This window comes from Engystomops pustulosus, chromosome 3, assembly GCF_040894005.1.
Source record: "Engystomops pustulosus chromosome 3, aEngPut4.maternal, whole genome shotgun sequence".
Taxonomy (NCBI): domain Eukaryota; kingdom Metazoa; phylum Chordata; class Amphibia; order Anura; family Leptodactylidae; genus Engystomops; species Engystomops pustulosus.
This window is the reverse complement of record NC_092413.1, coordinates 146,789,464-146,804,977: the sequence shown is the minus strand read 5'-3', so window position 1 is coordinate 146,804,977 and position 15,514 is coordinate 146,789,464. Positions and strand designations below refer to the sequence as shown.

Below are 15,514 nucleotides of genomic sequence, written 5' to 3'. Positions count from 1 at the left end.
AGGAAAGGAAACGTGGCAAGATGAAGTGCTAACCTGTGCGCGAAACGATTCGTCCCTGCATTAGAACACATCCTTTCCAGTTACTCTCCCCTGTTATGTATGCCCGTTTTTAAGAAAGAAATTTTACAAAAGTGCCAACTTTCTCCTTCTATATGCTTTGAAGATGTTGTACGTGGACTACTTTTGAATAAGTTTAAGCACCGCACTAAAGACTATAGACACTTCATTGCTTATCTCTCAAAAGTATTTTCACATTACTTACATTTCGGCAAGACAAAGAGGTCCTTAGACCAAAATTAAAATATAACTTTTATTATTTAATATTGGTAAAATGAAGCCGATGTCTGTGTTGATATTTGATCAATAGTTATGTGCTAGCCAACAAAAAGGTGAGATAAAACCGTAGTGTGGTGGGAGTAGGTGCTGTATTCTCATTTTATGGAGAGATGAAGTTCGGGTATTGATGGAGTAGGAGTGTATTTACACCAGTGCGTTTGTATAAGAGTATGTTAGATGAGTGGGATGTTTAAATATCCCCCTTCTTAAGTAATAGGCTCTACTGTGAGGATGACTCCTAAAGTCCGTACACACACAGTAACACTCTTTTTACTTTTCAACGCGGCTCACTCATTCTCCGCTAGTCTTTAGATACTCCACTAACCCTAAGAAATTCCTAGATCCTCTCTACTTGGCTGATCCTTAGTTTTAGTGTATCGCTGCAGTTCGACACACTACTAGATCAAATTAGCCCTTCTTCTTATCACCACTAAACCCCCAGGGGGGGCTGTATGAGCGTTAGCAATTTTATTAGTAGTGATAAGAAGTAGGGATAATTTGATCTAGTAGTGTGTCGAACTGCAGCGATACACTAAAGGAAAAAAACGCAACTCCAAAGTCACGCCATGGCGGAAAAAATAAACAACAGAGTGTGCAACACATTTATGAACTGAGAATTTTCAAAAGAACGAAAATTAAATGCAAAACTACGCCACATAAGAGTAGGTGTATGTGGGTCCATTGCTTCTACAGGGGGGAGATTTTGCTCAATTTTGAAGTTTTTGCTCAATTTTAAAGGTTTTGCTCAATTTTATGTTTGAGGTATCTGAGAATTTCCTGTGCAAAAACATCGCAAAAAGGCAGAAATTGAGCAGATGTTAAACATACATGTGGCTGGTACAGTCTATTCACGCAGACAGCTGGCATTTAACACTGCACATTCACCGCACTATGAATAAGACTGGTGGAAACTTGCCAGTCTAACACATAGACAACTGCTCAAAATCCTGCCTAAAGATAAATACAGTATATGTATATCATATATACACATTAAGTATGCACATATACTGTATAGCAGTGATTTTCAACGAGTGTGCCATGGCACACTAGTGTGCCGCGACACATGGTCGGGTGTGCCGCGGGAAAGTTCCCCAAACTATGGTGCCACCTGTGTTTTGTTTCCTGGCAATGCGCAATACAATAACACATGCGCAAGCTTTGAACCTCGCGCGACAAAATGACGTCACCGAGGCCGGCGCATCATCCTGAGAGCGGAGAGACTCTCGCATTTGCCCACCGCCAAGGTAATGCCCACCAATAATGCTGACTATATGAGCTTTTGCCTGAGTATATGAACTGTTGGCAGAATACTCAGCATATGAGCTGGTACTTTTAGTACTCCAGCAGTATACTGCATATAACAATGAGAAATGTAAAATGAGAAATACTATAGTCAAGGTGCTGGAGTACTACAAGTACCAGCTCATATGCTGAGTATATGAGCTGGCACTTGTACTCTGGCCTCATGGCCATAGTACTTCTCATTGTACCCCTTTATTTTGCAGTATATGAGCCACTCAGTGCATTTAGGCATGTAGACATGGTCAAGACAATCTCCTGCAGTTCAAACCGAGCATCAGTATGGGGAAGAAAGGTGATTTGAGTGCCTTTGAACGTGGCATGGTTGTTGGTGCCAGAAGGGCTGGTCTGAGTATTTCAGAAACTGCTGATCTACTGGGATTTTCACGCACAACCATCTCTAGGGTTTACAGAGAATGGTCCGAAAAAGAAAAAACATCCAGTGAGCGGCAGATCTGTGGGCGGAAATGCCTTGTTGATGCCAGAGGTCTGAGGAGAATGAGCAGACTGGTTCAAGCTGATAGAAAGGCAACAGTGACTCAAATCGCCACCCGTTACAACCAAGGTAGGCAGAAAAGCATCTCTGAATGCACAGTACGTCGAACTTTGAGGCAGATGGGCTACAGCAGCAGAAGACCACACCGGGTGCCACTCCTTTCAGCTAAGAACAGGAAACTGAGGCTACAATTTGCACAAGCTCATCGAAATTGGACAGTAGAAGATTGGAAAAACGTTGCCTGGTCTGATGAGTCTCGATTTCTGCTGCGACATTCGGATGGTAGGGTCAGAATTTGGCGTCAACAACATGAAAGCATGGATCCATCCTGCCATATATCAACGGTTCAGGCTGGTGGTGTCATGGTGTGGGGAATATTTTCTTGGCTTTCTTTGGGCCCCTTGGTACCAATTGAGCATCGTTGCAACGCCACAGCCTACCTGAGTATTGTTGCTGACCATGTCCATCCCTTTATGACCACAATGTACCCAACATCTGATGGCTACTTTCAGCAGGATAATGCGCCATGTCATAAAGCTGGAATCATCTCAGACTTGTTTCTTGAACATGACAATGAGTTCACTGTACTCAAATGGCCTCCACAGTCACCAGATCTCAATCCAATAGAGCATCTTTGGGATGTGGTGGAACGGGAGATTCGCATCATGGATGTGCAGCCGACAAATCTGCGGCAACTGTGTGATGCCATCATGTCAATATGGACCAAAATCTCTGAGGAATGCTTCCAGCACCTTGTTGAATCTATGCCACGAAGAATTGAGGCAGTTCTGAAGGCAAAAGGGGGTCCAACCCGTTACTAGCATGGTGTACCTAATAAAGTGGCCGGTGAGTGTATATTATTAACTATATGTATAATATGACTGTTTTAGTGTCATTTTGGTTGGTGGTGTGCCCCAGGATTTTCTAAGTATAAAAAGTGTGCCGCGGCTCAAAAAGGTTTGAAAATCACTGCTGTATAGCATATACACATTTTTACACACATAGTCAATATGCATCATACACTTAGACATACAGTATTGTTGCACTCTCCTGTATCATGTCTGTTGACCCCGGGAATGTCACTATATGCCCTCTATACCCTGTATTATAACCATAACTGATTTAATGAGCCATTCGCAGTTTCACCGTAAAGAATAGTCAGTACTTAGACATGCATTGCTTAATCTTTAAAACAAGCATATCAACCAGGTAGCCGGCTCTGAGGTGGGGGGTCGACTCCCTAGTCAGGCTCCGTGAGGCTCATCGGAACGCTCGTTGTTGCTGCTGCTTCGCTTCTCCGCCACCAGAGAAGACCTCGCCGCCAACTTGGATGCCTTGGGGCATTGCGGCAGTTTTCTGTCAGACTTTGCATGTTCTTTCAAGTGGAATCTGATTGCACAGGTATTTAAGAAGTTTGCACCAAAAATATGTTGCATGCGACCGTTTTTTGGCCCAGCTGCACTAGTCATCATGCAACACGAGCTAGGTGCTTAGTCGGACCGTGCGCCAGTTTTAACATGCAAAGTCTTTTTCACACCCTATGCTAAAGGTGCACCACAAAAAGTTTGTAAACTCTGTCGGGCCAGTGCAGGGAAGCGCCCCCCGCATTATACACAGGCAAACCGCTTTTAGTGAAGTTTGCACTAATCTTAGTAAATATGCCCCCACATGTACACAAAGTTAAAGAATAAACCAGCCATATACAAACATACTATATATATATATATATATATATATATATATATATATATATACACCTAAACCATTTATATATGTATACAGTATAAATATCATACAAACATATACACACAAACAGTATATTGACATCATATACACATATACATACATTATATACACACCATATAGCATATTCACATACATACAGCATATACACACACACATGCAGTGTGTACAGCATATACACACATACACTCACCGGCCACTTTATTAGGTACACCATGCTAGTAACGGGTTGGACCCCCTTTTGCCTTCAGAACTGCCTCAATTCTTCCTGGCATAGATTCAACAAGGTGCTGGAAGCATTCCTCAGAGATTTTGGTCCATATTGACATGATGGCATCACACAGTTGCCGCAGATTTGGCGGCTGCAAATCCATGATGCGAATCTCCCGTTCCACCACATCCCAAAGATGCTCTATTGGATTGAGATCTGGTGACTCTGGAGGCCATTTGAGTACAGTGAACTCATTGTCATGTTCAAGAAACCAGTCTGAGATGATTCCAGCTTTATGACATGGCGCATTATCCTGCTGAAAGTAGCCATCAGATGTTGGGTACATTGTGGTCATAAGGGGATGGACATGGTCAGCAACAATACTCAGGTAGGCTGTGGCATTGCAACGATGCTCAATTGGTACCAAGGGGCCCAAAGAGTGCCAAGAAAATATTCCCCACACCATGACACCACCACCACCAGCCTGAACCGTTGATACAAGGCAGGATGGATCCATGCTTTCATGTTGTTGACGCCAAATTCTGACCCTACCATCCGAATGTCGCAGCAGAAATCGAGACTCATCAGACCAGGCAACGTTTTTCCAATCTTCTACTGTCCAATTTCGATGAGCTTGTGCAAATTGTAGCCTCAGTTTCGTGTTCTTAGCTGAAAGGAGTGGCACCCGGTGTGGTCTTCTGCTGCTGTAGCCCATCTGCCTCAAAGTTCGACGCACTGTGCGTTCAGAGATGCTCTTCTGCCTACCTTGGTTGTAACGGGTGGCGATTTGAGTCACTGTTGCCTTTCTATCAACTCAAACCAGTCTGCCCATTCTCCTCTGACCTCTGGCATCAACAAGGCATTTCCGCCCACAGAACTGCCACTCACTGGATGTTTTTTCATTTTCGGACCATTCTCTGTAAACCCTAGAGATGGTTGTGCGTGAAAATCCCAGTAGATCAGCAGTTTCTGAAATACTCAGACCAGCCCTTCTGGCACCCACAACCATGCCACGTTCAAAGGCACTCAAATCACCTTTCTTCCCCTTACTGATGCTCGGTTTGAACTGCAGGAGATTGTCTTGACCATGTCTACATGCCTAAATGCACTGAGTTGCCGCCATGTGATTGGCTGATTAGAAATTAAGTGTTAACGAGTAGTTGGACAGGTGTACCTAATAAAGTGGCCGGTGAGTGTATATACAGTATGTACAGCATAAACACAGATATAGAGCATACATACATACAGCATATACAAAAAACATATATATATACACTCACCGGCCACTTTATTAGGTACACCTGTCCAACTGCCAACTGTCATATTCACACAAACAGAAAATGCACAAAACAGCAGATACCCACATACAAGCTTTATATCCCAGGTGGTGTCAGAAGCCACAGATCTGCCTTCATGCTGCCTAGTAGCTGCAGATCACATTGGGAAAGTAGATGGCTGGAGATGCTGTTCTGCTGTCCTCTCGCAACATTTTTTTTTTCTGGCTTAGCTCTGTACTATGATGTGCACTATTACATACATAATAGGCTGCAGCCTACACATGACAGCATATGAATATAACATCATACCTCCTCTATTCCTTAGTTTGCCCTGACGCTGAAAGCCCAGTAGATGTGATTAAAACACAACGGGGCACATTAACTAAGAGTAGTGCAAAGTGTACCAAAAGTGCGTATAATGCAGGGTGCGCCACAAAGTGTTGCATGCACCAGAAATGTGTCTTAAATACCTGCGCATGCAGTTTGCATTGAAAATAACAGGCAAAGTTTGACAGAAAACTGGCACACAACCCTTAGTAAATGTGAGACAAAGTTTTTTTTGCTCATTGACCCTATGTGGAGAAACTTTAGGTCCAGAATGCAAAGAGATACAGTTATTCCTTTTCTGCATGAAACACAAACCACATTAGAAAGGTGTGGAACTATTTTAATATGTAGTGAACTCGCTAGCTCTAGCTCCACCCATTGACGGGGATAGTAAATACCTGCTCTTAGCTATAACAAAATAGAATGGGTTAACAAAAAATATTTTAAACCTATCTATGTATATCTCTATATCTATCTATCTGTCTTTCTCTCTCTCTCTCTTTCATTTTGGCTGTCTTTCTCTATCTCTCTTTGTCTTTCTCACTCTCTCTTTATATATGTCTCTCTCTGTCTTTCTGTCTGTCTATTTGTGTATGTATGTCTCTCTCTCTGTCTGTCTCTTTGGCTGTCTCTCTTCTTTTCTGTCTGTCTCTCTTTCTGTCTCTCTCTGTCTCAGTCTCTCTGTCATGCTATCTCTATCCATATTATCTCATACATAAGCTGTATTATACTTATTGCCTATTGTAACCAATCAAAGCCCAGAGCTCCTATTAATGACCTGCGGCAAAATAGCAGCCAGCAGTTAATGACTCCTGTATATGGTGGTTAATAAGTGGATTTTGGAAAGCATCATGTAAAAAATGTCAACTCAAAACCTAATCTATGACATTCCCCGAGTTGCAGGGAGTGGCTGTGCAAAACTTGGTGATTGTAGATGTGACTGTGCAGATTCCTTAACCCCTTAACGCTCTGCGCCTTGCCACGTCCCAAAATGCCCAATCTGTCAAAATATAAAACCGGTTATTGCCGGTGGTGACCTCCGAGACAGGAAATGGCGCCCAAATGTCCGAAATGCGACTTTTACACCTTTTTACATCACATAAAGAATGGAATAAAAAGTGATCAAAATGTCGCACAGACCTCAAAATGGCATCAATGAAAACGTAGTCTTATTTTGCAAATAATGACACCTGACACAGCTCTGTACCCCAAAGTATGAAAAAGTTATTAGCGTCAGAAAATGGCAAAAAAACATTTTTCTTTTTTGTACACATTTGTTTAATTTTTGAAAATATATTGTAACGCAATAAAACCTGTATAAGTTTGGTATCACCGCGATCATACCAAACCAAAGAATAAAGCTGAGGTGTTATTTGGAGCGCACACTCAAAGTCGTAAAAACTGAGCCCACAAGAACATGACGGGTTTCTTTCAATTTTTCCACATTTGGATTTTTTTTCCTGCTTCCCAGGAATAATAAATAACATTACGGGAAAGTAAAATTTGTTACGCACAAAATAAGCCCTCACACAGGTCTGTACATGTAAAAATGAAAAAGTTATGGATTTTTGAAGGTGGAGAGTGAGAAATGAGCGAAAAAAACCCTGCATCCTTAAGGGGTTAAGTGGACATACATATACACACACACATACACAAACACATACACTCAGCTTATATATCAGGTAAAGCAATATCCAAACAAAATGGCCCCAATTTGGCATAACTTTTTACACATTAGGTCCCAATAGTACCATTTCAACAAGCCACATACGTTTTCTTTGCAATTTAACCTAAAATGTAAATATGCAAATACGATTTCCTGGGTGGAAAGAGAAAAACTATGCCTCAGTGCTACCTTCAGAGGAATCTCTCTATACATGAATGCATGTCTTACAAAAAGCCTAATAACATAATATGGGATAGTAGCCACACCATTGAGGGGCAGATTACAACTGTCATGGTCCCTGGGCTGTGTGAATATTAGCCCATTCATTTCTGGAATTGACTTCCTAGAATCAAACTTCTGGGAGTATGGAGGATTCTCCCTGCTTTCAATCTGTGGTTTCAGGGTCTTTGTAGGCCTTCAAAGGTCCTGAAATGGCTCTTATGTACATGAGTATCAACATTTCTCAGGTGAAGACCCTTCTCAGTAAAAGATTGGCTGGCCATGGGTCCCATAGAAAGCTTGGGTACTGGGCTACCACCCAAACTGCCTATATTATAATCTACAACTGAGACCATTATGTCTGCACTGGGGCAAAGTTTTCCTTTTCCTGCCCAGGAAAACATATTTGTATATTTCCTTCTCAGAATCTCCAGTAGAGCGAGCTTTGCCTGTGGCCTGCAAAATTTCCATAAGGAGTTTTTTTTACCCCGGACTGCTTATCATCCATACTACTCCTCAAATCTGACACTACCTATAGCTGAGTCATACATTATTATGCTCTATCTTCAAATGTTGCTCGTGAGGAGTACCAGTTAGAATAGAATGCAGTACTATTACTTACCTGGAATAGTAGCAGTGAGAGTGGCTGAAATGACACTGATCAATATCCCCAGCTTCACAATAGTGGGATCCATTGTTTCACTCTTGATCAGTCTCTGTGGCTGACAAACTTGCAAAAGGAACCAATCCCTCAGTGGGATTGGACTTCTATCTCAGTTCTACCTTGAACATAATGCCAACTAAGTCATTTCCATTTTACAACATTTGCCTGATATCATTATGTGCCACGCCCCATGATGAACATTTTATTAGAGGGATATAATCCAGGAATTTTGCCAACTTGATTAATTAAAACATCATTTTCATGTGTTATTATGTGCTAGGCTGACTTTACAGCTGGATGTAGAGTGGACTTCCTGCAGCGGCCACAATTTATTGCAGCTAATTCGTAGGAATAACAAAAGATTCATAACTCAGCTGATAAATTCTCTACGAATCCATTGCTTCTTCCTACATGAACACGACAGCCAAACAACACGACCACTTCATTTTCTTCATTCGTGAGGTTGTACAGCTTGTCACCACTGTGAAAAAGTCTACATAGAACAGTGGAAACCACAAGATAGGCTCTGGATTGTTCAGGTGAAAAATGGTGAAACATGATAGCATAGGAATAAAACGATGTGCAAGGTACAAGTATGACAGTGGTAAGAGATTAGTACTAAGATAATAACATAGCCGTCATACAATAATGGTTACAAACCCACTTGTCCCAAAAACTTCACTCATCCTCATCCATCATTTTCTATGTTTTATTGAAAAGTAAAGAGCATCACTGCAAGAAACAATGGCAAATAAGGGAACATCAAGAATGCAATAAGTATCCCATAATTATCTAAAATAAATTCAAATGATACAGCGGGAGATTTATCATAAGTCTCTTAGAGCAGAACTGTTCTATTTGCCCATGGCAACCAATCAGAGCTCAGCTTTCATTTTCCCACAGCTGTTTATAAAATTAAAGCTGAGCTCTGATTGGTTTCCATGGGCAACTTGAACAGTATTACCTCAGAAAAACTTGATGATAAATCTTCCCCATAGTGTATTTTCCCATTTTATGTACAGTATTCACTAGGGCTAGCTAGAATGCATTACATATGTGGGATCTATCCTATTATAGCATTATGTTTTCATATATATCCAATGAAAATACATTTAATTTTGCCAGAAACATATTGATGCATTATGTGGTCTCCTCAGAATTTGCGAAGAACATCGCCATAGGAAGGATACAGGCCCACATTTATCAAAAACAGTGCACACTGCACTACACACAGTGCAGGTAGCACCAGATTTATGAATTATGGTGCACGTTCTTCATCAAACTGGCGCCGCCTGCGCTGCTCCAACAGAGTGCATGACATTTTATTTGATGCACCTTTAACATGGGGCGTGTGACACACTTCTTTCAGACTCTACATAATAAAGAAAAATTGTTCTGACCTGAGCTCCACATCTTCCAACTTTTTCCCTTAATCCTCTCGGTATAATGATCCTCAAACTTCCCTTCGGTATATTTCTCTCCACAAACTGAGAGTCACCATTCAGACCAGCACCCTTGCGTTTTTATCTTTCCTCTTCGCTACCATTCACCATAGTAGTTCGCTGGAAGAAATATGCACACGGGATAGCAAAGTATGTTCTTAACAGTTGGGAATTGTAATATAAAAGATACTCACAAAACGTATAGTTAAAATTAAATTGGGACGCCAGCTTCACACGTTCGGTCAGAACTATTTTTCTTTATTATTAATTCGGACTATTGTTTGGATCGGTCCTTGACTGTTTGCAGCTCCTAGGAGTTGAAGTGTGTGACACATTGCTACAAGATTTTCTACATAATAAATGTGGTGCACACTCCGATTGAGAACCAGAACAACCCTTTATGTGCAGAAATTTGTGTTGTTTCAGGTATAGTGCAGCCGCGACACAAATGAGTTGTGTACGACACACATGTGGCGCTGACACTTCTTAAATACAGGTGGAAGCAGTCCGACAGAAAACTGGAGCAAGGTCCTTAGTAAATGTGTCCCACAATGTTTAACAGAAATCTACCATCAAAATCAAGAATGATAAACCAGGGACAATAACTCACAGATTCAGGCATCATGACTGGTCATCTTTTTATATTTATGATCCATGGCCTCCTCCTTCTAAAGTCAACTTTTAAAATTTTGCTAATAATTCATAAAGGCTCTGGGTAGCGTTACCAGAGCCCCTCCATACTGCATATTTAAAAAAATATATATATTCATCATAAAACCTGATTCAAGCTTTTTTCTGATGATACATTTACATGATTGTCCTTAATTCCTTTTTTTGCTGAGAATATGAACTTGATGACATGTAGATGACAATCTATGAACTCATTGACACTTAGATGTCTATGTAGGTGGAATGATGTCTGTGGTATGAACTCTATAACTCCAAGAGAAACTTTATCTAAGTCCGGCTGCCGCTCCTCCTGCGCAGCCAGATACATCAAGTATCCCCTGGGTGGCTGTGCAGGTTGTATTTTTACGGCAGGTCCCTGGCGTGAAGGTGGCGGAAAGGGGAAAATAATCATTAGTGCTGGCAATACTTTAGCATTTGCGATTATTTCAGGATTTCTACATCACTTTTGTGCCATAGAAATCCTGATAAATACCCCCACAATAAGTGAAATGTCACATGCTGATAATATCCTTCATGTTTTGAAATCTTATGACAATCGTGACTATATTAACCCTTTTTAATGGAAGTTTCACATGGTTATAGTTTTTTATAAATAATATTTTAAATCAAATAAAATGAAAGGGTTAAATGCTGAGCTCAGCCACTGCATGGGTATTTACAGGTAATGTAGACCTAATAAAGTAAAACTGCTTGCACATATGTCCGAGACACATTTCTGGTGCAAGCGACACAATTGTGGCAGACGCTGCACCATACATGACACAACACAAAATGATAATGTGAGAGGTGTGAATTTCCAGCATGGACAGGGCAGAGCGAGGGCATGCATAACTAGCAGCCCAGGGCTGCCGGACATCTTGTCCCCACTCTCCGGCCTCCTAATTCTATCTTTTTTTTTCTAGGTGATCCCAGCAGGTCAAGACTAGCAACGGACAGCTCCGGGATCAAGATGAATAGGAGCGGAGGTGAGCAAGTGTCCTCAATGCCCTCAATTCATAGGGTAGTGGTATCCATAGAAAGTCATGTTCCCTGCTCCCATGCGCTCAATAGTAAATTTTGCTTATGAGTTAAGACTGCAGGAATGTATCTGTAGCAGAGCCAATCTGCATATCGCACACCGGATCATAGAAATGATCTCCTGATACTTAAAAGCATAAAAAGTATATTAACTGGTTCACGACCGCCAGCCGTGTATTCACGGTGACGGTCGGGTCCCGCTGCATGGAGAGGGATCACGGGTTATCACAGTGATCGCTGCAGGCACCGCCATCTTTCCGAGGATCGTCGCTCCCCGTGTCGGCATCGGGGAGCGGCGATCCGTCGCCATGGTAGCTTCGGGTCTCACGAAGACCCGAAGCTACTTCGGGTTAACCCATTCATTACAATGTGTAATGTATGAGGAGTAAAATCCCCATATACTGCCATACTGTAGTATGGCAGTATATGGTAGGATCGATCAGACAACCTAGGGTTAAAGTACCCTAGGGAGTCTGAAAAATAGTAAAAATTAAAAAAAAAAAAGTTAAAAAAAAAAAATTATAATAAAAAAAACTAAAAATTCAAATCACCCCCCTTTCCCTAGAACTGATATAAATATAAATAAACAGTAAAAATCATAAACACATTAGGTATCGCCACGTCCGAAAATGCCTGATCTATCAAAATATAATAACGGTTTTTCACTACGTTTAACCCCGTAACGGAAAATCGCGTCCAAAGTCAAAACTGGCACTTTTTTGCCATTTAAAAAAAAATTAAAAATTCTATAAAAAGTGATCAAAAGGTCGTACAGTCCTAAAAACAATATAATTGAAAACATCATCAAAAGTCTGACCACCCTCAACTCCATACAACGAAGTATGGAAAAGTTATAAGCACAAGAAGACGGCAAAATAAGAAAACATTTTTTGTTCATGAGGTTTTAATTTTTGTAAATGTATGAAAACATTATAAAACCTAGACAAATTTGGTATCCCTGTAATCGTAATGACCCAAAGAATAAATTAGATGCGTCATTTGTGGCGTGAAGTGAAAGCCGTAATATCCAAGCCCACAAGAATACGACACAAATGCGTTTTTTCACCATTTTCACTGCATTTGGAATTTTTTTCCCGCTTCCCAGTACATGGCATGGAATATTCAATGCAATCACTATGAAGTGCAATTTGTTACGCAAAAAACTAGCTGTCACATAGCTTTTTACGTGTAAAAATAAAAAAGTTATAGATTTTTGAAGGTGGGGAGTGAAAAATGGAAATGAAAAAACGGGAAAGGGCCCGGTCCTTAACCGGTTAAAGTACCCTAGGGAGTCTGGAAAATAGTAAAAAGAAAAATAAAAAGTTTTTTTAAAAATTATAATTAAAAACCAAAAATTCTAATCACCCCCCTTTCCCTAGAACTGACATAAATATAAATAAACAGTAAAACTCATAAACACATTAGGTATCGAAGCATCCATAAATGCCCGATCTATCAAAATTTATTAACGGTTTTTCAATGCATTTAACCTGTAACGGAAAATGGCACTTTTTTGCCATTTTGAAAATTATTTAAAAAATCTATAAAAAGTGATCAAAAGGTTGTACAGTCCTAAAAATGATATCATTGAAAATAATATCAAATGTCGTAAAAAATGACACCACTCACAGCTCTGTACCACAAAGTATAAAAAAGTTTTTAGTGCCAGAAGATGGCAAAATCAAAAAAAAAAAATTGTACAGGAGGTTTTAATTTTTGTAAATGTATGAAAACATTATAAAACCTATACAAATTTATGGTAATCCCCATAATTGTTCCAACCCAAAGAATAAAGAAGACATGTCATTTGGAGCGCTCAGTGAAACCCATTTTTACATGATTTTCACTGCATTTGGAATTTTTTTCCTGCTTCCCAGTACATGGCATGGAATATTCAATACCATAACTATGAAGTGCAATTTGTTATGCAGAAAACAAGCCATCACACAGCTCTTTACGTGTAAAAATAAAAAAGTTATAGAGTTTTGAAGGTGGGGAGTGAAAAATGGAAATTGAAAAAACAGGAAAGGTCCCGGTCCTTAACCGGTTAAAATGTTATACTAGTTTAAAATATACAGATATGAATCTATATGGTAAAACTTCAAAATAAGTTTTGCAGGTGAGATCCCACTCTAACGTAGACTAGGTGACATGGATTCACTCACATCCACCTATTCCTATATCCCATATAGTAGGAGCTATATAGTATATACAGCTATATAGTATCCATAAAGTAGTAGTTACTGGTTATACACATTTCCTCACTTTTATCATACAAGCGCCTCCCTGGTTTTTTGTAACCTGTAAATTTGTCAACACAACACATCAAAAAGTACCTTTTAATCCTAAATTTCTGTTCATGTTGGTAAATACAGAAGGGAAGACTTCCATTTATATCCACCAATCTGGCTTTTTTAATTAAGTATATACTTATATAAGTTGACCCAAGTAGAAACCAAGGTACATAATTTTAACACAAAAAACTGAGAAAACCTATTGACACAAGGTTGAAGACTTATCATTAAAAAGTGCTACTCCTTCTTATCATCAAAAACAGCATATGAAAAACTGAACGTGTGGTAGCTCCCTAATAGTCCTGTATTTGGTCCATATACAGACATGATGGCTTAAGTAGTACTATTCGATTCCTATAAATGTTCAGTAGGAGTTGTAGCATTATTCTTTTTTTTGCCCCAATATGTATCATAGTGCTGTACTACATTATACATTATAGTTACAAGATTCCAAAAAGCCTTGATGCAAACATTGAATCAGGGTCCATAACACTCACTGTACTTGCTATATACCTGCACCCTATAAACAATACCCATATTTCTGTAAAATACTGAAAATATACCATCAATAAATATACCACAAATATAAAAAATATACCAGCATTGAATACTCCACATATAACTACATAGTAGCAACTGCACACCAGGTTTTCCATCAGGCAGATATGGGTCTCATTGTTTAAATCAGTTGTAGCTGCTGTCTTCTCTCTGTGGATGCGGTCACACATTGCAGTTACAACTGCATCACAATCAGTTTTGAGGTGTTTTTAGGTGCAGTTTTGTTCATTTCACAGGTGAAAGACATGAACTGAATGGGTGAACTTGATTTTGAAGGGGAAACCTGCTCCACAAATGTCATTCACTTGTTGAGTTAATGTATTTCACATGTTAAATTAAGAAACTGCACCTAAAACCACCTCAAAACTGTGATGCAGTTTTAACTGCAATGTGCGACCGCACCCTGTGGGTACGGTCACACGTTGCAGTTAAAACTGCATCGCAATTAGTTTTTGGTTGCTTTTGGGTGGCATTACTTATTTTAACAAGTAAAGGACATCAAATCAACAGGTGAATGACATTTGAACTTGATGACATGTAGATGACAATCTATGAACTCATTGACACTTAGATGTCTATGTAGGTGGAATGATGTCTGTGGTATGAACTCTTTAACTCCAAGAGAAACTTTATCTAAGTCCGGCTGCCGCTCCTCCTGCGCAGCCGGATACATCAAGTATCCCCTGGGTGGCTGTGCAGGTTGTATTTGTACGGCAGGTCCCTGACGTGAAGGTGGCGGAAAGGGGAAAATAATCATTAGTGCTGGCAATACTTTAGCATTTGCGATTATTTCAGGATTTCTACATCACTTTTGTGCCATAGAAATCCTGATAAATACCCCCACAATAAGTGAAATGTCACATGCTGATAATATCCTTCATGTTTTGAAATCTTATGACAATCATGACTATATTAACCCTTTTTAATGGAAGTTTCACATGGTTATAGTTTTTTATAAATAATATTTTAAATCAAATAAAATAAAAGGGTTAAATGCTGAGCTCAGCCACTGCATGGGTATTTACAGGTAATGTAGACCTAACAAAGTAAAACTGCTTGCACATATGTCCGAGACACATTTCTGGTGCAAGCGACACAATTGTGGCAGACGCTGCACCATACATGACACAACACAAAATGATAATGTGAGCGGTGTGAATTTCGAGCATGGACAGGGCAGAGCGAGGGCATGCATAACTAGCAGCCCAGGGCTGCCGGACATCTTGTCCCCACTCTCCGGCCTCCTAATTCTATCTTTTTTTTTCTAGGTGATCC

The 15,514-nt window shown here is 40.0% G+C and overlaps 1 protein-coding gene across 2 annotated transcripts in view; it reads right to left on the bottom strand.

The window, feature by feature from the left end:
• The window catches only part of LOC140122072 (intestinal-type alkaline phosphatase 1-like), a 31,841-nt gene extending 23,483 nt beyond the window's left edge, over positions 1-8,358 (bottom strand). Inside the window, exon 1 of one of the 2 annotated variants that reach the window (XM_072142477.1) lies at positions 8,197-8,358. In XM_072142477.1, coding sequence (XP_071998578.1) covers positions 8,197-8,269 — 73 coding nt within the window. In that variant the 5' untranslated portion in view covers positions 8,270-8,358. The remainder of the gene's footprint in view (positions 1-8,196) is intronic. The other variant, XM_072142476.1, reaches the window with a different exon arrangement.
• Between the last annotated feature and the right edge of the window lie 7,156 nt (positions 8,359-15,514).